General features: G+C 45.0%; 1 protein-coding gene and 2 long non-coding RNA genes across 3 annotated transcripts; 1 reads left to right on the top strand and 2 right to left on the bottom strand.

Moving 5' to 3' along the window:
* Positions 1 to 7,646: 7,646 nt before the first annotated feature.
* Positions 7,647 to 12,740, top strand: LOC135368027 (uncharacterized). The gene is made up of 5 exons (XM_064601105.1): positions 7,647 to 7,884; positions 8,780 to 8,841; positions 9,779 to 10,015; positions 10,947 to 11,076; positions 12,423 to 12,740. Exons 1-5 carry the CDS (start codon positions 7,662 to 7,664, stop codon positions 12,665 to 12,667), a joined length of 897 nt encoding a protein of 298 aa, XP_064457175.1. The 5' UTR covers positions 7,647 to 7,661; the 3' UTR covers positions 12,668 to 12,740.
* Positions 12,741 to 13,808: 1,068 nt separating this feature from the next.
* Positions 13,809 to 14,763, bottom strand: LOC135368024 (uncharacterized). The gene is made up of 2 exons (XR_010414635.1): positions 14,628 to 14,763; positions 13,809 to 14,299 (listed from the first exon to the last, which is right to left on the bottom strand). It is a non-coding gene; the product is annotated as an uncharacterized LOC135368024 (long non-coding RNA).
* Positions 14,764 to 18,535: 3,772 nt separating this feature from the next.
* On the bottom strand, positions 18,536 to 19,607 carry LOC135368026 (uncharacterized). The gene is made up of 2 exons (XR_010414636.1): positions 19,386 to 19,607; positions 18,536 to 19,039 (listed from the first exon to the last, which is right to left on the bottom strand). It is a non-coding gene; the product is annotated as an uncharacterized LOC135368026 (long non-coding RNA).
* Between the last annotated feature and the right edge of the window lie 4,690 nt (positions 19,608 to 24,297).

Here is a 24,297-nt window from a genome sequence, read left to right as displayed (position 1 = left end):
CGCATTTAGCAGACGACACCGTCAGCGTGTTTTCCTGTCATCTGCTACGGAATATCTCGTGGCTGTGTAGCAGGATATTCCCCACGGTTAGCAGTGTACGTGCAGACACGACGTTGAGCGCTCACGTGACAGCAGAAAGCTATGACGCTTTTCGAATCTTCCGCTTCTGGAGGAATGTCGCTCGTGTGAATACACGGTATAGAGGACGCAGGAAAGTTCCAGTGCGGATTTTGCGACTCGATGTTTTCTTCAGAGCAACATGCACGAAACCATACACACAACACACATCAGATCGTTGCATGTGAACATCGAAAGCTGCTTCTATACGTTTTAGAGCTAACTGCGGACCAGAACAGCCTACCGTTTCTCGACCCTAATTCATCGCGTGAATGCTTTACGAACACACGCAGATGACACATCCCGTCACACTAAAGCGAAGCAGCGGCCAGCGGTTCCGATGTCCCGGCGGCCCAAATGTCACTGTCGTCCGCTGTCGCCATGTCGATAATCGTATCGCGCCCATTCCACAACCTACCCGAGGGTTCTACTTCTCTGTACTCCAGTCGCCCAAATGCCCCACATGCGCTGTTGAAGCTGATGTGTCGCAGCGGTAACGCGTGCGCTTGGAGACTGGGAGGTCCGCGGTTCGAATCCGCGGGCCGGCTGTGCCGTCTGGGGTTTTTCCTGGGTTTCCCTCAGATGTGTAATAGGCGTATGCCGGCACAGTTCCCCTGAAGTCGGCCCATGGACGCAGCTTCTTCTTCTGCTTCTTCGGTCTTCCACTTCACCCTTTCCTCTCCTCCTCTCCACCACCTTTCCCTTCCCGAGAAACATGCCGCCTAATCAGGCAGGCAGACCTCTCGGGTTCCTCCCAACGACACTCCTCCTCCTCCTCCTCAAGCTGATGTGTCACACCTTCTCCTCGACTGTCACAGATTCGACATCCCTCGAGCCACGCTGAGACGACGCCTACTAGCCTACGAGCTACTCGAGCTGCGGTGCACGGACTTTTCTCTGGCCACTCTGCTCGGCCCAGTACGAGATCACACACAGCGGTCTGTGACCAAAGCAGTTCTGACTTTCTTGAGAGATTCAGGTCTGATGAACAGCCTGTGAACTCAGCCGTGCAATCTCATTCTTCTGTGCCCCACTCTCACCCTCAACGCATTACCCTCATGCTTTCCTTTTAAAGTCATCTTCTGTGATCCATCTCATCATTCTCTCACCGTTTGTTAGTCATCTTTTTTTTTGTCATCTTTGTCTTTAATCTCCCTCATCCTTCTTCCATCATTTGTTAGTTTTTCGTTATTTCCTAATTCTTTTTCTTTATTTCTTATTTTTAATTTTCTTTATTTATTTATTTCTTATTCCTTCCTATTTCATTCTTTCTTTAATTCTTATCTTTTCTTTTTATTTATTTATTATTATTTCTTATTTCTGGAATAGCAAGCCGACGTCCCGTTTGGCTGACCCTTCCCCGTTTTTTTTTTTCCTTTTCGTCTAATAAGTATATCCCCCCCCCCCCCCCGAGGGTTCCCCTCGGGGTCACATGGTACAACTCGGTCACGTGACCAGATTGTACTCGAAAGTTAGTTGTGGAACCAATTCAATCTTTCCTTGTTCTTTTTCTCGTCAACATCAGTCTGCAATTATTTCTGCACTCTGTCCTTTTTCTTGTTCCCTCACTGTTGCAAAGTAATATTACGGCATCCTAGCACACACGGCTTGAATCAGATTGCATTTCTCTTTTTACACATCCCGATCTTGGCCGTGAAGGAAACGCGTCTAATGTCTCTGTGCTAGCAACGACCAACTTCCGTCTTTCGTCCTAACACAATTACAAAGTATTTCTTGCTGTGTAATGCACCCGCTGAATGTACTGGAGTAAGTAAGACAAGGAGAAAGGCGTCGTCGACTTCTGGCCAGCAGAGGAAGGGAGTAATGCATTTGGGTAATGAGTAATGGTACATTTTTTTATTTTTTTATTTATTTATTTACTCCTCAAGGCCCGAAGGCACAGGAACATTTTGGGAACAGGTTTTTCTTTTTCTTTTTTTTTTTTGTATTCGGGTTTGGGAAGTAATGTAATGCCATTACATTCCGACATTACTCGTTACTTCGGTTGAATGTTCTGGCACTGTCTAAAGCCAACAGTTAAACACTGTGCTGTGTCGAGGCACGGAAAGATATTCTCCGGTAGCCTCGCTAGGCCAACGTGTGTCCAAATGGTTGTCATCAACTTTTTTTCTCCTTTAACGCTTTGCAGTCAAAGGAGAATTAAGAGAGAGAGAGAAAAAAAACTGCTTCTACGCATGTATCAAGTAATTGGCTGCTTTCTGTCTTTTACTGATCACCAACTACGTCTTGCAATAAAACATTGCAATACTTATATTTACTATGTGCACAAATTCACTTGCATCAATTTGGGGAATGTTCGTGTGGTTGATACCTATAATGTCTTTTTTTTTTTTTTTGCTTTTTTGAATTCTGGGAGAACGTAATGTTGAAGGACTGAGGTAAAAGATTGCAGTGAAAGATTCCTGAGAAGCAATGACATTATAGGTCAACCATTGAAATGGGGTCATGGGGCGGAATGGGGTCAACCATTCCATTCCAATTCCATTCCGAGGAATGGACATTTGTGATAATTCCATTCCTTTCAATTCCTCGGTATGAAAAGGCGTGTTCCTATTTCCCACTCCTGGAACGGCTTGGCAACCCTGTTCCATTCCTTTAATTCCATCAATAAAAGAAAAAGGACCGGTAACCGTGCTAGAGGAGACTGACATTACTCAGCACGGAAAAAAGCACGAAGACAAGGTTATTTGAGGGCAGAAGGGTGCAGAAACCACCGGTTTGAAACCAAAACTACCACCGGGGCACCCAGACCATTCCATCCCAATTCCATTCCTGCCAAAAAATGCCTAATTCCATTCCCATTCCGTCTCTACGACATTTTTCGCCATTCCTTTCCAATTCCATTCCACGCTTTGATAAACCTTGAATGATTCCGGAACCATTCCAACTCCGGAGTGGCAACTCCGCAACCATGAATGACACTACTTGACGAAAGTAATGGCATTAGTGGTTAGCGTTACCAACCACAAAACAATAATTAGTAATGTAATGCATTATTTCTGTTAGTGCATTACAGAATAAAAGTAATTCCTTAAATCGACGAGGGTGATTTTAAGTGGGGTCATATTTGCGAGCCCAGCAAGTGTGGGTGCCTTAGAAACTCACGCGTTCACTTTTTATCGTTTCCGCTCCCTTTTAGCTCGCTAGCAATATTTTCAGTATACGTATTGCGCATGTAAATCTGAAGACCGGGTGGTGCCAAGATCGAATCTCACCACTTTTGGTGCTCCCTAGCGTACGTGCCGTGCCGTTCGCGGTGTTGCTCAATAATGCATTCCATCAACGCCTCTGGTATTTGGCGCCTGGTGCAGTATGGCTTTGTAGAACTTTGATGTTAGCCGTCTGATATTGCTTCATTCTCTCCCGCTACAAACTTGTCGTGTTTCTGTGCCAGAAATCTTAGCTATCGATCCGTCGATATTGGTTTCTAAAAGCGTAGCAGTGTTACTCCTCGTCGACCAATCGCCGAGTATGTCTTCGTTTCTTCTTTCTTATTTCCCCTTGATCCCTTTACGAGCGATACCATTGAATGTTACAGAAAGAAGAAAGGTGCAACAAGCTAGTTGCACATCGGGAAACTGCTTTTATGGAGATCATCTGACGGCCATATAATCTGCGACGAGTTCGCCAGGGCTATATGCCAACCGTTTTATATCCTCCACGTGCACGCCCCGTCTCGATCCAATTTCGAACACTCCTCGGCAATCCTTCAGACCTTGAACAAAGGCATCGCGCTGTTTTATATTTCTTTTCAAGCACAGGAAACCCTCAGTCGCGCAAAGCAATAGTTCCAGAGATATATCTAGCGTTGTTACAGTAGTTGAAAAGAAGGCGACACTTTCATCTTCTAGTCATCGCAATAAACGGTTACTGCACCTGAAGAACGCGGTGACACCTGGGACCTGTAATTTCTGCGTTCGCTATATGAACCGTTGCGAAGACGCTTTGCGCCTAATCGAAGCTCCGTTCGTTCAGCCTTCGTGATAATGCAGGTTGTATCAACTAGTCTGCTATTGATGAAAGAAGGAAGTCACTGAAAAGATTAGCCAGCTGTAGGACTCAAACCCACATCTGGATTACCGGTCCAGGGCTCTACCATTTGAGCTACGCTAACAGTTTTTTTGTTTTAGCTAAGCTAACACACATCCCCAGCGACTTCCAAGGGTGCGTCATCTGAAGGGACAAACCAACCACTCTCTCACTCATCCCCCTTTCACTCTTACATGTTTTCTCACTCATACACACATTCATACGACGGGATCGACAGAAACGGCATCTGTTGATCCATCTGTTGTTTCCAGCTTCAGAACATCAATTGCCATCAATTTCATAGTCTACTATTGCACGTGTTTAAAGGACCAGACTAGGAGGTGACCCGGGTTCGAATCCCGCCTGAGCTGTCTGGTTCTATTCTCTACGTTTTCCTCGCACGTTTCAAAATCGATGTCGGTACGGTTCTCCATGAATTCGGACCAGGACGCACTACCTCGTCCCGTGGTCCCGCCAAATCGCCAGTAAAGCCAAAAGAAACGACACCCCTGCATCCTGATAAGCATGCCCTGCCTCACGAAACGCTCGTTTGCGGAGAAGCCCGCCTTCGAAACGCGTATGTTCCGTTATTATTATTTTTATTTTTTAAGTCCCTGGTATTCAATGAATTTGGAAATGCGGACGTACTTTTTCACTTGTACGCTGGTTACCTTTCTCTCACACGTATGCCCTTCGAAACGTTAATTCTTGATGGGCAAATTGAACCATCTGGCTTTCTAGTGTATTGGCATCAAAATGGAACGGCTTTCTATGCATAGTTTGCTGAACTGAAAGATGAAGCGCAAGAGACTGTCTACGGTGCTGATGACTTGCAAAGCTCAAACACAAAGCATGACGGTGACCATTCTTCAGTCGCGCCGAAACGAATGCGTCCTTGCATATGGCTAATAGTGCAGTGGCAGTGCTTACATGCGCGTAAGACGTACACCTCTTCAACAATTTCCCCGGACTGACTCATCACAAAGACACAAAGGACTGCCACCTATTTATTTGTTATTGTCATATACCGTACGGTATTGCATGGATGAACAAATGAAGAATAATATCAGTATGAGTAGAAATGGCTAGGGAGAGTACACCATTATACCACATATCGAGTTAGTGCGAGACAGAAAGTAAAAACAACATAATATCTGCAGGGTGTCAGGGTGAGAAATTGTAGGAGATTTAAGAAAAAAGAAAAAGAACAGACGCTGGCAATGAATTGATGGCACGCGGGAAAGAAGAGGAAACAAATGTAGCGAAAGAATGGCTCGTTCTTACGAGAGACAGTGACATATAATGTGTGTGGCCGGATGGATGGTGCGTTCGGTGCAAGATAATAGTAATGCTCGTGGAATAAAATATCCTAAGGGTTCTTGCCCGTACCCATGTACGGTACACGGTACATCCACGGTACCCGTGTCTATTGTAATTGTGACATGTGCGTAGATGTATGTACATAGACATGTGCGGAAACCTAGAACACTAGAAAAACAAGTTTCAGAGTACCTCCAACAGCTTGGCTTGACTTGGCTTCACTTCAGGTAACCAGGTAACGCCGCCATTTCCCTTCCACGCCAATTGGGCCCGCCGCTCTGTTGACTCTGCGACAAACGCGATTTTATGTAAACTCGCGCGAGATTACCTGTGCAAGACGATTCTGGACGGTACATAAACTACTTTGTGTACAGATATACGGTCATAGACAATTGCACAGCGGAAAAGGATATCCTAGGTTTTTCCTAGGATTTCCTATAATATATATTATATTGTCCCTACCTAGGAAATCCTATACTACAGTCTGACGTCTACTATACTAATCCTAATCCTATACGTCTAATCCTCTACGTCTAGTCCTATACTGCAGTCCCATACTACAGTGTGACGTCTGTGTTTTTAAATGAAATCATCGTATAACTGAGTTATACAATGACTTCATTTAAAAACACAGACGTCAGACTGTAGTATTCTGATCGACGGGGCCAGTGATCTATGGCATCATTACATGTACAAGAGATAACCGAGTAAATAAGTGATTGGAAGGGATATGGTGGATCACGGTCACGTTGGTGGATTCGGCCAATAACCGTCGCGGCGGCGAGGGAAAAGGCTGACGGAACTCTGAAACTTTTTTTTTTTCTAGCGCTCTATGCATGCGGGCTGGGCGGCAAAAAAGAGCGTCTGCCGAGCCGCTATCCCCCGCTCTCAAAATATCGACGCTGTGAACGTGGGAGGCCTGAAGGAAACAAGTGCGACGCTATCTTCGTTCACCACCTGAGTGGCCGAAGATGCGCGCCAAATCGTGCATGGTCGACAACGCGTATGCGGGGCGGAAAATTGTTGCGGGAGAAGCGGCTTTCCCGCCATACCGCGCATCGTCGGCCAATCAGGTGATCAACGGAGATTGCGTCACGCTCTACTGCATAAGTGTAACGCGCATGGACAGTACAAGTGCTGAAACATTTTCCATAAACAAGTGCACTAGCCCGTATCTCTCGTTTCTTGAAAGGTGACCAAGTCTAAAGTTACTTAAGCTATACTTCTTGCGAACTGTGACTCTGACACGTTACATTCCAGAAACGTAACTGTAGCCTTCATACTGCGTGTGTCTGATGAACTAATAAAAGCAAAAAGAAGAAAGGAGTGGCTAAATTCTCATTACTGTGCCTTAGGCCGGGCAGCAGTCCTCCTCTTACCAACTCTATGATGAGGTCAAATGATGAGTTCACAAGCGAGTATTGACAGGGAAGATAAACAATCAACGGCAAGACCTCGATTAAATGGGACGCTTAGTTGGTGTCAGGTCGGGGCGCGGACAATCAAAGTGATGGGCGTTCTTGCCTAGCAACAAAGGTAAAAGGAACCCTCTCCGTTTGCTACGTACAGTGAAGAAGTAGCTTTTTGTAGACGTACCTTGTAGTTGTAGCCTTTGCTACGTACCATTCTTTGTAAAAGTAACTGTAGAATGTGCCGTAAATGTGTTTCCGAATAATTCAGTTGGAATTTCGTAAGACAACTGGTAGATAAGTCGGAATATAACTATGCCTATGAAAAGGTGTATTGTTTAGACCTTATTTTGTCCTGAACGGTGTGTTTTTCCTTCCCTCTGTTGTGTATATGTTTGTGGTCTGTGAAGTAAAGTGTTCAGCTGTGTTTGAGACTTTGTGTTTGTGTCTGTCCCTTCGTGTTTCCTAGTCTCAGGGTTTTACATTATGCATAACTATGCTGTCCACTAGCAAAACTGATTACCCGTGTACATGTGGTGAATTATGTCACCTGGTTCATGTGTTAAGTGTAGTTTGTAGTTCATGTGCTATAGTGTTTGTAGTGTTCATGAAGTACTGATATGCCAATGATTTTCCCTACCATTACATGAGGAGAGTAAACCTCATGACACTTCCCTCCTTCACAAAAGGTACACGAGTCATTAACAATTTAGTCACTTCAAAATTTAGCGGCCTTGCCTGATCTGTATGCAAAATGCAGTTAAAATGAACAGCGATGAAACGATTAAAACGAATGCAAAAGAAGAAAAGAATGAAGTGACGTCATCCTCAGTGGTCACGTGCAGTAGCAGCAGGAGAAGAAGACAAGTGGCACCGAAATTTCGGGTTGAGGCAGGTCTGCTTGTCTGCTGTGCCACCTCCAAGAAAATGCAGACAGCTTTACAAAAATTGACAGGCTGGTGTTGGTGTTCCTGCTGGCCCAACCTCGGTAAGTTCTGCTAAAAGCTGAGGATGCAGTTCCGCAACGGGGCTTTTTAGTTTAACAGGAATAAACATCAAAGTATAAATGATTTACCAGAAAGAAGAGAAAATAACGGATAAAATAAAGCAAAAGTGTAATGTAATCCAAGTCTGTGTCACGATGACCAGTCCAGTCGACAATGGGTTCTTGTCTATGTGCCAGTAGTTAACTGCATCTAGTTAAACTGCCAGTTAAACTACCTGATTGTAGTTAAAAAGTAGTTCACTACATGCAGAAATGTAGTTGCAACTATTAGTTAAACTACTATTTCGAGTAGTTAACTACAGTAGTTAGGTTATACTGCAGGCTCCAACTACTTGCGATTTTGCCGCAAGCCTTACGGCACGATTGTGCTTCCGACTTTACCTTGAGCTACTTGTTTGATGAGAATGGAGGTGCAGAGCAATCGTGCCTTGCATGTTTACTAAATATTCACTTTTATCACTGCTTGTGACCATATTTAGGTGTCCAAGAACACTATAGAATGGGATTGGTGTTGATGGACAAAGTTAAGTAGTTATAAATGTAGTTAAAAACAGCAGTAGTTAAAGAAGTAGTTTTAACTACCTCCCCTGAAAAGTAGTTCAACTACTAGTTAAACTACTCCATCGCTAAGTAGTTAGTAGTTATAGTTAAACTACTGTAGAAGTAGTTAGCGGTCATCACTGAATTGTGCACTATCTATGGGATTACCACATCGGGGCACTGGTTATCTGCCAGTTTGAACAGCACTGTCATAATGGTAAGGATAGGGGCAATTAGAGAAGCTTGCACAGCTAGTCGTCGCACTTCACTGTGGACAATAAAGAACTGGTAAAGAGTCATGTACCACGTAAAAACATCAACACTGATCTCTCTCCAGGGGGAACTGCAGCAGATGAAGAACCATCGATAACAACAGTCAAAAGGGTCCACGTCGATGAGGTACACACTTTGCCACAGTATAAGTCTCAGTTACACGTTACACGGTTGGTGGTAAGTTACAAGTAAACCGTGACTAGTTATTTTTTTCAGTAACTGGTTACTGTAACTAGTTATTTTTCTAGGAAAGCCACGGTCTTGAGGGGATTACGATATGGTCCCTTAAAGGGTCGCGACCCTCGGTCCTACTTTTCTTTCAATAGGAGGCAGCAAACAAGTGCCCATTCGTGGAACCCTGCCCTCCCCTTCCGATTTGTTTCGGTCTCAATCTGTCTACCAACGTCATGATGACGTTTCTCGGGTAGAGGTCTAGTTTGCTGCACAAGTGACGGCTAACTCTGTTGCCTGCATATCTGCCATAACCTACATGCTACAAGAAAAGTCCACAGTTCCGGACTAGGTTTTCTCACTTTAATATCCCTTAAATGCAAGGTGCATGCTTTTCGCTTGGGAGCTGTGCAGTGTGCTGTGCACTCCAAACGAAATTTTTCGCAATAACTAGGTTACGGCAACACAGTTAGCAGTCACGTTTGTGTAAATTACGATAATTTTAGTGTGGTTAAAGCAAGTGTAACTAAAGTTACTCATGCATGGCGATGGTTTTCACGCGTCAACTCCCTAGCGTCATGTTGTCGTGGCTCCAAGTATCCCAACCAGAACTTTTGTCATCTCGTACACAGCCAGGATGGCCTGTACTGTCACCTACTTTGTTTAGAACGCGGTACAACTATGCTAGGTCAGCGCAAGTGATAAAACAAAGTTTGTCAGGCCTTTTCTTCTAAGAAGGTAAATGTAAAGTAGCTAACTTTAACGTAGTAACTGCAGCTGTAACTATAGTTACATTTTAAAAAGAGCAGCTGTTACTTTAACTCAGTTGCTGGCTGACTGTAACTTAGTTACTTTTTTTGAGTAACTTACCCATGACACCATACTTCCACAGAATGGGCGCCGAGTTGTCGAGACGAAAACCGTGCAGAGGTCTCTGCTTCGGAAGAAGATTGTGAATCGACCCGATGGCAGTCAGGACGTTGTGGAAGAGCTGGTGACATCCGGAAGTGGAACTTCCCTTTGTCGCGACCGTCCAATGACAGAGGACCAGTTTCAGAAGGATTCTCTCGCATGGCATAACTATTATCGCAGTCTGCACGGCACACCGCCGCTCGCTCTTTGCCCAAAAGTACGTTCGTAACGGCACGCCAGGTTGCCCTGGCAAGGCATAGCACTCTGTGAGCCATCCTCTCGCCCCTTAATTTGTTAAAAATGAGAGGCGTACGCCTTTTTGTGGCACTTATGCAGCATATTTCAAAAAGGGCAGCGCTTTCCACAAATCAGCAGTGATCATTCTGTACAATAGTTTGTTTTCGCTGTGATACGTACACGGTGAAGTTCTGTTGGGCCCATACATTTAAGCTTATACACAGGTATAGTCTAGCTGGTCGGTACATGATGACCATAGGCCACAAAACTGTATGGGCGAAGGGAGCCACATGGAAGCCGGGCACAGAAGGAGCTCGCGTCATTCCAGGCTGATTTCCGTTTTCCAAGTTTCCGACTGTGCCCGTCTAGAAAGACGTTAAGGAATATCCTTCCACAGCATTCCTTAGCACAGCCTTTTGCCCGCACGAACTAAAGGACCACGGACCTACCGGTTCGCTGGATTTCTACCCGTCTACATACACGGGCTCTGCAGTTCCTTAAAGGGGATTATGGCCCCGTGGAAATTTCTAGGCCATTCGGCGCACTGTAGCAGGCTGTAAAAGTTGACCGTGGCTAACTAACAGAGGGGTAACACAGACCCGAACCTGATCTAAGCTGAATCCGAGCCCCGTCCAATACCGCAAAAAGAAGCCAGCTACTCGGCCCGTGCTGTGCTCCCTCAGTCTGGCGGCCCTGGGAGAGGTCACGTGGCCAGAGCCATTATAAATGGTCGACGCACTTTTGATCCCGCCAACCACAATGTGGAGAAAAATAATTCGTGTGTTTCCGAATACTAGTCGCGCAGAAGAATACGTGCATCATGCGGCGAACCTTTAACGTCCCATTAACATCCCTCGCACCTTCGTAGTGCTTTGTACGTTGTCCAAATGATGTTGTGGTCTCATTGACAGTTGAATGAAGTAGCGAAGAAATGGGCGCAGCAGCTCGCCGTGAATGACAAATTTGAACACAGCCCCGACGACACATACGGTGAGAACGTGTACGTGAAATGGTCCAGCAACCCGAACCACCAAATTACAGGTAAATCCATTCCCCGTTGGACTGCCTTCTATAGCTGCGACAAAAGCAACTTGCGCAGCGTATCGTGATCAACGATGACGGACACTGTGCTAGCGTTCTAGTAGCTAGTTCATGATGATTGACTCGTATAGAGGTTTGGACAAAAGTTTACGGAACACGCGGGCAGTGTCCTTTTTTTTTTTTTCGGTGCGGCACCCTAGCGGACGCCGGAAGCGGGTGAGTTCACTGTTCCAGAGGCATGGAAGGGTGCGCTGTTAGCGACACACAGTGATAGTTCCGGTGTCGTTTGGGTGTGCCAGGGAAGTGGAAGGTAGCGCTTTGTGCCGGCTATAACAGCACACCCTTCCACCCCTCCAAAACAGTGAACTCGCCCATTTCCGGCGGCCGCTAGGTTGTCGCACGGAAGAAAAAGTACGCTTATGTATTGACTTAACGCAACAAATCCTCTCCAACAAGGCCACGTCGGCCAATCCTCCGATCGGGATAGTTGCGCGGAGGTGCGATAACTCGATACGATACACTTCTGTCACAATTATGTGACCGCGCCTTACATAAAACACAACGTTCTTTTGGAATGATGGATCTCCTTCATCTCCTTCGACGCCACACACACATGGGCCACTGAAGCCGAAACATCGCTTCGGTGCATGGCAATGTTCGAGAATACCCAAGGCATCTATTCATGAATGGAGTAGCAATTCTGTTCTTGCATCAAACCGGTTTGTACCGTGCAGGACAACAGATCTCTTCGATAGTGTAACCTGATGTAGTGTAGTGTAGTATTTGATCAAGGAAGAGGCCAGTTGTTGTGAGCTGAACAAAGCGCAACGAGTCCGTGCTGATCCAGGGCAAAACAGCTCACTAGGGATTCTGTAGAATGCACCCTTGTACGAGAGATCTGTTTACCAGAAAGGCGCGATTTAAGTTTGTAGGAGTGGGATAAAAATGCCGTCCTTGTCACATTTAGTGGGATTCAATGTACCTTGAGCTTGAACAGCACGTTGGGTTTCGCGTCATTATTTAATGAGGTACAACACTTACACAAAGTCGTAGATAAAAATTGTACGTAAGAGTTCTAGATATGGTGAGTGCGAAAGAGCACGGAGGCCAAACGATGAGCCTTTTCTATTTTGTTCAATAGTTGAATTCAGTTGAATTTCATGGATTGCTAATGTTGCCCATACGATCTATCTGCGATGGCCTGGGCTGCCATAGCGAACTATAGCGTGGTAGCAAGCAAGGTCGGCTGCCGCATTTGAGCAATAAAAAAAAAAAAAAAATCAAAATTTTATAAATTAGTGTTTTAAATGAGGATTGTTACGTTCTTGCTTAATTCTTTTCAACAGGACGCGACGCTGTTGAATCCTGGTACTCTGAGATTGCGGAGTATCGCTGGAACGGACAAGAGCCCGACCTAGCAGCGACCGGTCATTTCACGCAGCTCATTTGGAGAGACACCACTCACGTAGGCACATCGTTTGCGCGCAGCGCCAACAACAAAATTCTTGTAGTTGCAAACTATAATCCACCGGGAAATGTGACTGGACTATTTGGGCAATGTGTGCCACCTGCAATCAAATACCACACATAAATACCGACGTCCTTTGACACGTACGTCTAATGATCTGTACGTGAGGAAAAAAAAAATCTTACCGTTTATCACAGTCGAGTCATTCTTTCCTCATCAGGGTTGATCCTAGTGCGTAACCAAGGAAAGCGGAAAAATGGGGGAGGGGGGGGATAAATTACTGGAATGGGGTGTTTTGTAGGAAATACTCCCTCTGAAACAGTGCTATAGGACCAGCGTATTGCGTTACTATCTCACCAAGTAGAACTGCCTATGGAGGGAGTATTTGCCAAGGTAGGATGGAACAAGCGCCTGCCGCATCACACCTAAAAAAGTAGTACTGCCCAGAAACATAGAAATTATAAGGAGAGAGGCTAGAAGAGCTGCGGGGGGGGGGGGGGGGGGAGAGTGATAGAAGAGGGCAAAGAAGTTGTACAGAGGCAAGGCTCTCTCCAAATGTCCAAGTCCGGGAGGCGCTATGATCGATATTCTGGATTCGGCCACAGCATTTCCACTGTGAAGACCAGGTGCGTCGGGCGCAATGGTATCCAATCCAATGCAAGTCATGCTCCGTGCGCGAAGCCTGTTCGTTTTGTCTGCTCTCATCGTCTGTGCTTGGATTCCGTTCCTAACACGCTATGCTTACCATATCAATGATAGCGGCTCACATGTTGAGATGTCCCCCTTCGCTGGCTTGGTTCTCGAGAGTTCTTTGCCTGAAAATGAATAGCAGGTATGCACTACTTTGTCCCTTTCCACAGCGATCATTCGAACGCATATAGTTGACACCACGTGGTCAATCTTACCACTGCAGCAAATAGAGTGCTTGGATTGCTGATAGTAAAAGCATTCACAGTTCGGGAGGGGGTGTACTCTATTTCGCAGGTAGGATGGAAGGACGACTTCGAAAATTTCGGGTAAGAACACCAATATCGTACTAGCAACAACACTTTCAGCAACAAGATACAAGTGTTGATTGAGGTCAGCTTAACTTGTGCACTTCTGGAATGTAAGTACACCTGGCTGGAATGGAGTTGAAAGTAGTGCTTCCCAAATTTAATCTCAGAAAAATTCGATTCAGAAGTTCGATTGATAAACGAGCCGAAGCAAGCTCCAAGCAAGCTGCCCTGTCTGCCTAGCTGTAGCCCCAGAGAACACAAGCAACTCTCAGAACCAGTTTATTTCATACACTGCCGTACCCTACAAAAGACCACTGCATCATAATCAGTCAGGAGCCAAGAACAGTTCTTAAGATGCACTTTTTCTCACCCGTGTAGCGTTAAGGCTGAACAAGCAAGTACAAAAGAGGGATTATGTGTCTTGAGGGGGGGAGAGGGCTATTAGCATTGGTACCTTGCCATTACAGCACACCCTTCCACCTATTGTAATGTCTGGCAAGTGCAAGATGTCAGCGGAAAGAGTCATCCAGGGGCAGTACGTAGGACGACCTCCTCTTTGGCTCTGACAGCGGCTTGGCAAGCGTTCATGTCGTTGATGAAGTGCTCCGAGGAAGGGTCGGTGTGGCTGGAAAGCATGGGTACCGTCAAGTATAGGCGTGGCGGGGTTTCCGAGGCTGTTAGGACAGTAGCTTATCTGCTGTAGCAGGTCCTGGGTCGCAGGTACGTCCACGGCACTGTGGAAGGAGCTGGAATTCCTCTTGGGCGGCGAGACCGGCAAGAAAAGAAACGACGCAAATAAGCAAAACGCGAATAAATCCGATCAAACACTAACGATTACTATCTATGTAACGACTGCTATCTGCTCAGGTTTCCTGGATAAGCCAGCCCCCAGAACACAAGCAACATTCGGAACAAAGCATAATTATTTGCTGTTCCCTGCAGTACACCAATGCAGTCATCTGCAGAAAACACAAGGAAACGCTAGAGAAAACTGCTTACTACCTGCTCATGTTCCCTGGACAAACCAGCCCGAGAGAACAAGCAACACTCAGGTTAACCAGTAACGAACAGCACAATTCACTTACATCGCAATTCCCTGCATTAGACCACAGGTGTAACCTCTCGCCTGCCAAAGGCACCCGCCGGCTGCGTAGATGAGGCTCATAGCAGTCGTCAGGATGGCTCTCCCTTTTGCGCTGGTTTCGCTGCGGGTTATATAGGCTTCAGCTTCCCTCTCAAGAAAGAGGGAAACAGCACGTGTGAGAGCACTATCGGCGATAACACCTTGCTATCGCCACGCGTTTTATCTAGCAACAGGTAATTCTAAGAGAAATTTTGGTTTTCCAGAATGAGCGCGAGTGCCATTTTGCTGGCACGGCTCTCTTCGGAATACCACCCCTTCCGTCTTGAGTTGCCCAAGGGCGAAACGTCAGATTTCGAAAGGATGCAGAGCATACATAATACTTTTTCTTTTTATTGCATTTCATCCAACGTACAACAAAACACCAGAACAAAAGGTTACAGGGAACTGGGGATAAACTACATTACCACTACAGCTTCTACAGTTACCCTTCCTGGGCTCACAAGACTAGAAGCATCAAATAAAAGATGAACTGATGCCAGCTGTTAGGGTCCTTAAGTTAAATGTCCTTAAGTTAAATGTAATTAAATGTACTTAAGTTCATTTGTCTTTACACTATCCATCTTACTCCGTTCTACTTTTGTCATTGTAAAACACTGTTCCGGTTCGCCTACTGTTTCTAAGGAGGCCGGTAATTTGGAGTCCTACTGCGTCACGTGTAGGTCCAATGTAATGTCTAAAGCCATGTTTGTTGATTGTAACCGCATAGCAGCAGTTATCGCGTGTATACGTATCTTGTATCAGGCTATTGCCCGCTTATCCCCTTATCAGGCTTTTCGCAGGCACCGAATTGAACGTTGAAAACCATTCAGTGTTTCCTGGTATAGTCCTTGCAATAAACCCGTCTGAGCAAAAACATAGGAAACGTATGGTATGGCCATTGGCCAAGTATATGTAGCGAACTTTCAGCTCATCTTTTTCGCTCCATCTGTTTACGCAGGTTATCAGCAGGTTCACCTGAAAGTTTCCACAGGGCATTGTCGAGATATTATCTAGACGTGCGTGGTCATAATTGATTTAAACAAGGGGCGTTTTGCGCGATTCCGTTATCTTTTTTTCAGTCCTGCAAAGAGCGTAACGCGAGAACATGCGCAATTCATGTTTGTGGTACAGAAAACAATCCTCTGCACTGCCTCTGCGCACCTTCCAACGCGACAGGAAGACCACTGATGTTTAGAGGTATTTCTATCTATTTATTTTTCTTTTTTTTTTTTTTCGCATAACGAACACGGAATGGCTCGAAATGCCTTTCGGACGCCATCATGTAAACGTCTTTGTTCGCCCAATGGACGGGTGCCCTGTTCACGTACTGTCCAGACTAAGCCTAACGTGAACCAGTGCTGACATACCAAAGTTGACCAGACCATTTCGGAAAGTAATCTGTGTATCAAATCAATACACAGTATAGGCGTAACCACAAAAGTATTGCCAATAAGAATGTAGGAATAATCCGGGGTAGTTTGTATAGGTTCATGATGACGAATAGCAGCAAGAAGACAAGGACAGGGTAGAAGGAGATAACAGGCAGCATGAACCTTTGTCCTCTGTAAATTTTTTTGCTGATAGTCGGTGGCCTAGATATTAGCGTTTAAGATGCTGTGTCCCTTGATTAAACTTCAGTTGAGAGTCTGCAGTTGTCCTGTCTCCTTCTACCCTGTCCTTGTCGTCTTGCTGCTATTCGTCATCATCAATAATGTAACATTGTGCCAAACGCGTTGAAATACTTTATAGGGCTGTCAGAAATGGCAATATGTGTCCCAGCGTCACGTGGCCATGGGATGTCACGTGGTGGTGGCTGTCAATAAAAGTATCGGTCGACACCAATCAGAATTCAACATGGAACCTGATGAAAGTAGTGATATCAAGAATGTCCCTCAAGTTAAGAAAATTTGCCGCGTATTTCTGAGGTGGTATACTCTTCCCCATTCCTTGCTGGGATTTGATTGAGTCCAAGTGTGGTCGAGAAATGTTGGTAGTGTGAGCGATGGAGAAGCACATGTGTTCTACGTTTTCCACATCGCCACAGTGACTGCATCTTGGAGAGTCAACTCGTCGCAGGCGGTAACCAATTCACCAATAGCACTTCAGTCGGAATGGAAAAAAAATTTAGATAAAAGGAGTCAGACAAACTGATGGAAGTACTCAGATACACTAATGAGAAGACAGTACTAACATTGTATGGCAGTTTGAAATATTTTATTGAGGTCGACATTGAGGTCGACACAGAAACGTCCTTCCAACTAAGGCAAAAGTTATGAGTTTACCCGCACTGGTTTACCCTCACCTCACCTAGGTTGGGGAACTACAACGCAAACAAATCTTGAAAGGTTACTTTTGTGTCAGAAGAAGGGACTTCGTCACATAGCAAACGTTCCCTTTTTACATCCAACAGGATCCCTCTTCGCGAAATTTAGCATAATCAGAATTATGGATCTCTATAAGTACCGTATGTCCATTACATATGTAACTTCAGTAAAGCAAAATAATCGCATCTTTCTAGCCCTAGCCAATTTAACCACGTGACGAACCTCTTATTCCCTACGCTACAATGAGCCCTACTTCACACCGTGTGCACGAACTAATTATGACTCACAGCTGGTTTCATAGAATCTTCCACGACATATCAATCCCCATATCCAAAACATTAACATCAGCTGTCTTTCAATTCGCTCTATAAAGGCCATGTATGTTCACTAGGACAGTCATATTATTTCGTGTGTTCTCATAGCTTTTTTGCTTTATGCATCTTAATGCATCATCCATCCAGCAGTATGCATCCGTCACCCCACCTTGAGAGCCTTTGAGCGACCCCATCGTCGCCTGCCACTGTTTCTTTTTCTCTTTCGGGAATAGCAAGTCGGCTTTGGCCTGTCTGACGTTTCTTTATCTTTAATAAACATCCCCCCCCCGCACCTTAATGCATTGTGTTCATTATCATTGTCTCACTCCGTAATTAGTCTGGTTTGCTATTTGTCATTGCATTGTCTGCTTTGCTATTTGTCATTGCTTTGTTGTATCTGCCGAGTGCACAAAAGGGGGGGGGCGGCAGACCTTGTCAAGCTGCAGTTTTTTGTCTGTATCCCCTCACCGAGTGTCATTGGTGAAATAAATTAGAGCTCTCCGAGTTGTATACTCTACACTGAGAGTTTTTTTTTTTTTGTTCAAGCTGCTCCTCTGATAGCGTTTTCCTCGTCTTTCCATCTAGTGATGTCCGCACATAGACACCGCTGTTTCTCCTTTGACATGAGCCGTCTAATGCTACCGCATGAATAACAGTTCCCAGAACATAACCCACTCGCCCAGTTTCTTTGAAGTGGGTGCCAGCTGCTAAGCCTTCAACTTATTGTATACAATTTTTCTTTTGATGAGCATACTAAAACTCCACTTTCTCGCTCGTAACCGTAATCAGTGACTTAAGCAGAGTTGGGGGTAACTCGTTACTGTAACTAAGTTCTTTCTGGTAATTTGTAACTCAACTCTGTACGTTTGCGCCGTGGTAACCTCCTCAGGGACTCGTTTCTTTTTCAGACAACATTGCCAAAGTAACTTAAGTTCCAAATTACTTTTAATTTGCTTTTCACTCACGTGTACTTATTTTTCTTGCTTTTTCTCCGGTTCTTTCATGACATTTTATGCCATAAAGCGTGATAATCAATGACAGCATTATATTCAGGAAGTAAGAACCGCTGCCATTGAAATCAAGCTGAACCACAGCGAGTAAGATGCAAAGCGTTCGAATTGGACATACACGAAAACGATCTAAGCGTGTTGCGGTCCTCCGCATGCAACTGAAGGTCGAACTCAACTGCTCACGCGCTCAACTGAGCTGTAGCCCCAAAGAACACAAGCAACTCTCTCAGAACAGTTTATTCATATACCGCCATTCCCTGGAAAACACCCACTGCGTCATAATCAGTCTGCGGCCAAGAACAATTCTTAAGATGCACTTTTTCGCGCCCGTGTAGCGCTACGGCTGAACAAGCTTCAGATTTATTACCAGTACAAAAGAGGGATTATACGTGTTTTGGGGGAAGGGGGGCTATTAGCGATGATACCTTGCCATTACCGCATGCCCTTCCACCTTTTTGCAACGTCTGGCAAGTGCAAGATGTCAGCAAACATCCAGGGGCTTTGTACAGCACACCACGTAGGATGACCTCTTCTCTCGGACAGCGGCTTGGCATTGATGAAGTACCCCGAGGAGGGGTTCACGTGGCTGGAGAGTGTGGGTACCGTCAAGTACAGGCGTAGCGGGGTTTCGAGGCCGTTCCCACAGTAGCTTATGGAGAGACTCGTCTGCTGTACCCTTCCTGTGTCGCAGGCGTCTACGGCATTGTGGAAGGAGCTGGAATTCCTCTTGGGCGACGTGACCGGTAAGAAAAGAAACGTCGGAAAACAGCAAATAAGCAAAACGGGAATAAAAACAAAAAAGATAAAGCACCAGCGAATACGCTAACGACTGCCATCTGCTCATGTTTCCTGGATAAGCCAGCCACCAGAGAACACAAGCTACATTCGGGAACAAATAGCATAATTATTCGCCGTTCCCTGCAGTACACCAATGCAGTCATCTGCAGAAAAACACAAAGGAAACACTAGAGAAAACCGCTTGTTAGTACCTGCTCATGTTCCCTGGACAAACAAGCCCGAGAGAACAAGCAATACTCAGGTTAAGCAGGAACAAAGAGCGCAATTCACTTACATCGCAATTCCCTGCATTAGACCACAGCTGTAACCTCTCGGCTGCCGAAGGAACCCGCCGGCTGTGAAGATGAGGCTCATACCAGTCGTCGGGATGGCTCTCCTTTTTGCGCTGGTTTCGCTGCGGTTTATATAAGCTTCAGCTTCCCTCTCAAGAAAGAGGGAAACAGCACGTTTGAGAGCACTATCGGCGAAAACACCTTGCTATCGCAACGCGTTTTTATCTAGCAGATAATTCTAAGAGACATTTTGGTTTTCCAGAATTAACGCACGTGCCATTTTGCCCGCACGGCTCTCCTTGTGAGTTGCCCACGGGCGTAACGTCAGATTTCGAAAGCATACATAATACATTTTCTTTTGATTTTATTTCATCCAACATACAACAACGACAGCACAAAAGGTTATAGGGTACTGGGGAAAAAAGCTACATTATGTAGCTCGACGTGCCCAAGTCCTGCTCGTCGTAAGCAAACAAAACAGTGGTTAAAAGAAAAAGAGAAAGATATGTTACGTACATGGTCATGATACCGTAATATAAAAAAAAAATATACGAACGGAAGAACAAGCACACTAGAACGCTTTGAGCAAAAACTCATATTCGTAAAGAGAGTAAGGTCATCCTCAGCGGCAAAGACTAAGGACCTGATGTGAGTTGTGCTCAATGCTAGAAGATTATGTGACTGATACGCATTTAATATTGGTAGTAAGCTGTGTGACGACAGCCCCAGCTTATTATACGAGCAAAAGAACATCATGTAGTAACTGGGTCTGGAGGGCAAGACAATAACTTCGTGACCACATTTCGTTCGGTGTCCTCGAATTTGCCAAATCGGTAGTGTGCGCAAACATACTCATTGATCATTCTTTACTAGCTCTACTAGGCTGTGTAGAAGTACGGATAATTTATGTAATGTGCGCGTCTATAAAGAATTTCCGATAATCATACCCCTCTATCGCCCTTATAAAGGATAAGTCTGTGATAAGTCTTTTTTTTTTTTTTCTGTAGCAGTACCTCCCGTAGTATACCTGTCGTATCGCATACCACATACCTGGAGTCGAGAAGGCAAGGCAGTGCACTGCACACCGAGTTTTCCTGATTGTGTGTGGTTGATTTCAGTTCTTTGTTGTTCTTTTTGTTTGTTTGTTTGTTGTTTGCAACATACCCTTCCCGTCTTTATTGTAAAGATGGTGGCTGTGCTGTCAATATTCGTTACCCTCACCTTACTGGCTGCTACTACTGCAGATTCTACAGTTACCCTTCCTGGACTCACAAGACTAGAAGTATCAAATAAAAGACGAGGAACTGCAAGGGTCCTTGAGTTCATTTGTCTTTACACTATTCATCTTCCTCCGTTCTACTTTTGTCTCTGTAAAACACTGAACGTGTTAGTATCCCGTTCGTCTACTGTTTCTAAGGAGGCCGGTAATTGGTGGCCAGATCGCTTAGAGACATGATTCTCTGAGATCTGATGCACTCGTAGTCCTACTGCGTCATGAGTGGGTCCAATGTAATGTCTAAAGCCGTCTTCTTGATTGTAACAGCATAGCAGCCGTTATCGCGTGTACGTATCTTGTATCAGGCTATGGCCCAAGCAGCACAATGTACTGAAAGTCGAGTGCAATAGGGGTGGTTGGTATTCGTCTGATCAGAGTACTTCAGTTTCACGAGCCTGTTCAAGGCCATCCACCTACCCGTCCACCCCTATTGCACTCGACTTTCAGTACATTTTGCTGCTTGGGGGGTCGCTTATTCCCTTATCAGGCTTTACGCAGGCTCCGAATTGAACGTTGAAAACCATTCAGTGTTTCCTGGTATCGTCCTTGCAATAAACCCGTCTGAGCAACAACGTAGGAAACGTATGCAATGGCCAAGCATATTTAGCAAACTTTCAGCTCTAACAAACACCCAAGCAGCACAATGTACTGAAAGTCGAGTGCAATAGGGGTGGTCGGTATTCGTCTTATCAGCCGAAGCAGCACAATGTACTGAAAGTCGAGTGCAATAGGGGTGGACGGTATGTGTCTTATCAATGTTCTTTAGTTTCATCAGTCTGTTCAAGGCCTTCCACCTACCCGTCCACCCCTATTGCACTCGACTTTCAGTACATTTTGCTGCTTGGGAGAGTACTTTTGTTTCACGAGCCTGTTCAAGGCCATCCACCTACCCGTCCACCCCTATTGCACTCGACTTTCAGTACATTTTGCTGCTTGGGCAATTTCATCTTTTTCGCTCCATCTGTTTACTCAGGTTATCAGCAGGTTCACCTGAAAGTTTCCACAGTGCATTGTCAAGATCTAGGCGTGCGGGGTCATAATTGATTAAAACAATGGGCGTTTTGCGCGATTGTGTTATCTTTTTTTTTTTTTCAGTCTGGCAAAGAACGGAACGCGAGAACATGCGCAGTTAATGTTTGTAGTACAGAAAACAATCCTCTGCACTGCCTCGCCGCACCTCCCAGCACGACAGGGAAAGCACTGATGTTTGGAGGTATTTCCTCGCTATTTCTTTTTCGTTTTTTTTTTTCGCATAACGCACACTAAATGGTCCGAAAGACCTTCCGGACGCCTTCATGTAAACGTCCTTGTTCGCCTGTTCACATGCTAACGTGACTAAGCCTAACGCTAGACTAAGCCTAACGTGAACCAGTGTTGACATACCAAAGTTGGCCAGACCATTTCGGAAAGTAATCTGTGTGTCAAATCAATACATAGTTTAGGCGTAACCATAAAAGTATTGCCAATAACAATGTAACATTGTGCCAAACGCGTTCAAATGCTTTATAGGACTTTGAAATACTTTATAGGGCTGTCAGAAATGGCAATATGGGTCCCAGCGTCACCTGGTCATGGGATGTCACGTGGTGGTGGCTGTCAATAAAAGTATCGGTCGACACCAATCAGAATTCAACATGGAAACTGATGAAAGTAGTGATATCAAGAATGGCCCTCAAGTTAAGGAAATTTGCCGCGTATTTCTGAGGTGGTATACTCTTCCCCATTCCTTGCTGGGATTTGATTGAGTCCAAGTGTGGTCGAGAAATGTTGGTAGTGTGAGCGATGGAGAAGCACATGTGTTCTACGTTTTCCACATCGCCACAGTGACTGCATCTTGGAGAGTCAACTCGTCGCAGGCGGTAACCAATTCACCAATAGCACTTCAGTCGGAATGGAAAAAAAAAAATTAGATAAAAGGAGTCAGACAAACTGATGGAAGTACTCAGATACACTAATGACAAGACAGTACTAACGTTGTATGGCAGTTTGAAATATTTTATTGAGGCCGACATGAAGTAGCCTGTAAAGTACGATCAACGGGTCCCCTTGGTGACAGCAACGTTCATCATGGTTGTGCCCGGAGAAAAGATCCCCCTTAAAAATGCGTCCCATCGCCTTATACTAGCGAGTTTGTTACTTTAATAGGATGAAGTAAACACTGTCTTGCATAACAAGTTGTAAACAAAATGCGTGAACGTTTCGACACCTATACGGGCGTCATCATCAGCACAGGAAAATGAAACGCGGTTTAAAACGGGAATCCTTTTAAACCTTTGTAACAGACTTGTAAGGGCACCTTGTGACTGTTACGAGCATTTACCTCGCTATGAATGTTCCAAGATTCAAGGAATTTGGGGAGTTTGTTACACCAGAAAGTGTCCACGAATGCTTTAGGAGGGTCCGTTGATGCATCCTTTGAAAACGCGTTAACATAAGCCGTGCGTTCGTTCTTGTGTTGTTTACGTTGTTTCTTTGATTGCTCGTTTTCATTCCTCCTTTCTCGTTTGCCTCATTTTTATTTGTTCCTTCTTTTCTTTCCTCCTTTCTCTCAGTTTTATTTTTTTCCTTCTTTTCTTTCTTTCCTTCATTTCTCTTTTTTTGCTTCTTACTGCGTATCCCTCGAGGGGCAACGCTGATGCCACCCTTAGCGTAGATGACAACACCCGCCTTTCGGTTTCCAGGATGTTTGGGTCCAGTGATTTAGCAGAAGACTTTGATAACTCGCGTGTCGTTTCCCGCTGTCTTCGTTGTTTACGTTCGTCGTCGTCGTCGTCCCACGGAGAGTGACCACTAGCCACAAGGGAGACCGGCCAGGGCTATGAAGGAACCTGTACTATGACATGACGACGACAATCTGGGTGGAGAATGTGTTGAAGGGGTGAACGTGGGCTACTTAAGTTTGCTTGTTTTGGTTCTGTGGCATTGTCCATGTCCGGATTATTTGCATAATTCACATGTAAAGTGATTGTAGATGTATGTGTTTGATTGTAGCTTTACATTCTAGGTAAGTAAGAGCTCTCGGAGTTGGATACTCTCCACTGAAAGTGTTTTTTTGGTCCATGTCTAGTTTGGCGGCGCCACTCGATTTCAAACTTCTAATCTACATACCTGGATGGGATCTCGCATGGTGCATCGTAATCCAGAATAATCAAGCGGCGGTCGGTTCCACAAATTCCTCCAGAGATCAGTTTCCCCCGGAAAGTTTCGGCAGCGGCGACCATGTCATCTCCATGCGCCCATTGTTTACCTCTCGTGCATTTCACGTGCATTTCAGATGTATGAGAAAGCTATACAAGTTTTTCCTTTCATACCTTCCAAGAAAGCTACTTGACGGTTCTTTCCTTCTTCTTTTATTCTTTCATGGAAACGAATCACTCGGAAGTTTGCATTTCGTTTCATGTTGGAAGGGGAAAACTATTCGCTTCTCTCTAACTCAAATTAAGCAATTTTGGCTCAGTTCTTTAGGGAAGTGTGGTCGTTCACCAGAAACCTTGCAGGAACAACTACCTTCGGAATTAAAAGTGAAAAATAAAAATAGTGAAATTGAGATAATACTAAGCACACACAGTCCTCATACTAGGTGCTCTTCATTTTGCAAGTATAATTTCATAGAAGAGACACCTCTGAGAAATAAAAAT

This window comes from Ornithodoros turicata, chromosome 9 (genome assembly GCF_037126465.1).
Source record: "Ornithodoros turicata isolate Travis chromosome 9, ASM3712646v1, whole genome shotgun sequence".
Classification (NCBI taxonomy): Eukaryota; Metazoa; Arthropoda; class Arachnida; order Ixodida; family Argasidae; genus Ornithodoros; species Ornithodoros turicata.
This window is presented reverse-complemented; position numbering and strand designations above follow the sequence as displayed.

Coding starts and splice junctions, on each gene's coding strand:
- LOC135368027 (XM_064601105.1), top strand. CDS start 7,662: ATGAACAGCGATGAAACGATTAAAACGAATGCAAAAGAAGAAAAGAAT. Junction 10,016..10,946: donor CGCTCGCTCTTTGCCCAAAA/GTACGTTCGTAA, acceptor TCTCATTGACAG/TTGAATGAAGTAGCGAAGAA. Junction 11,077..12,422: donor CCCGAACCACCAAATTACAG/GTAAATCCATTC, acceptor TCTTTTCAACAG/GACGCGACGCTGTTGAATCC.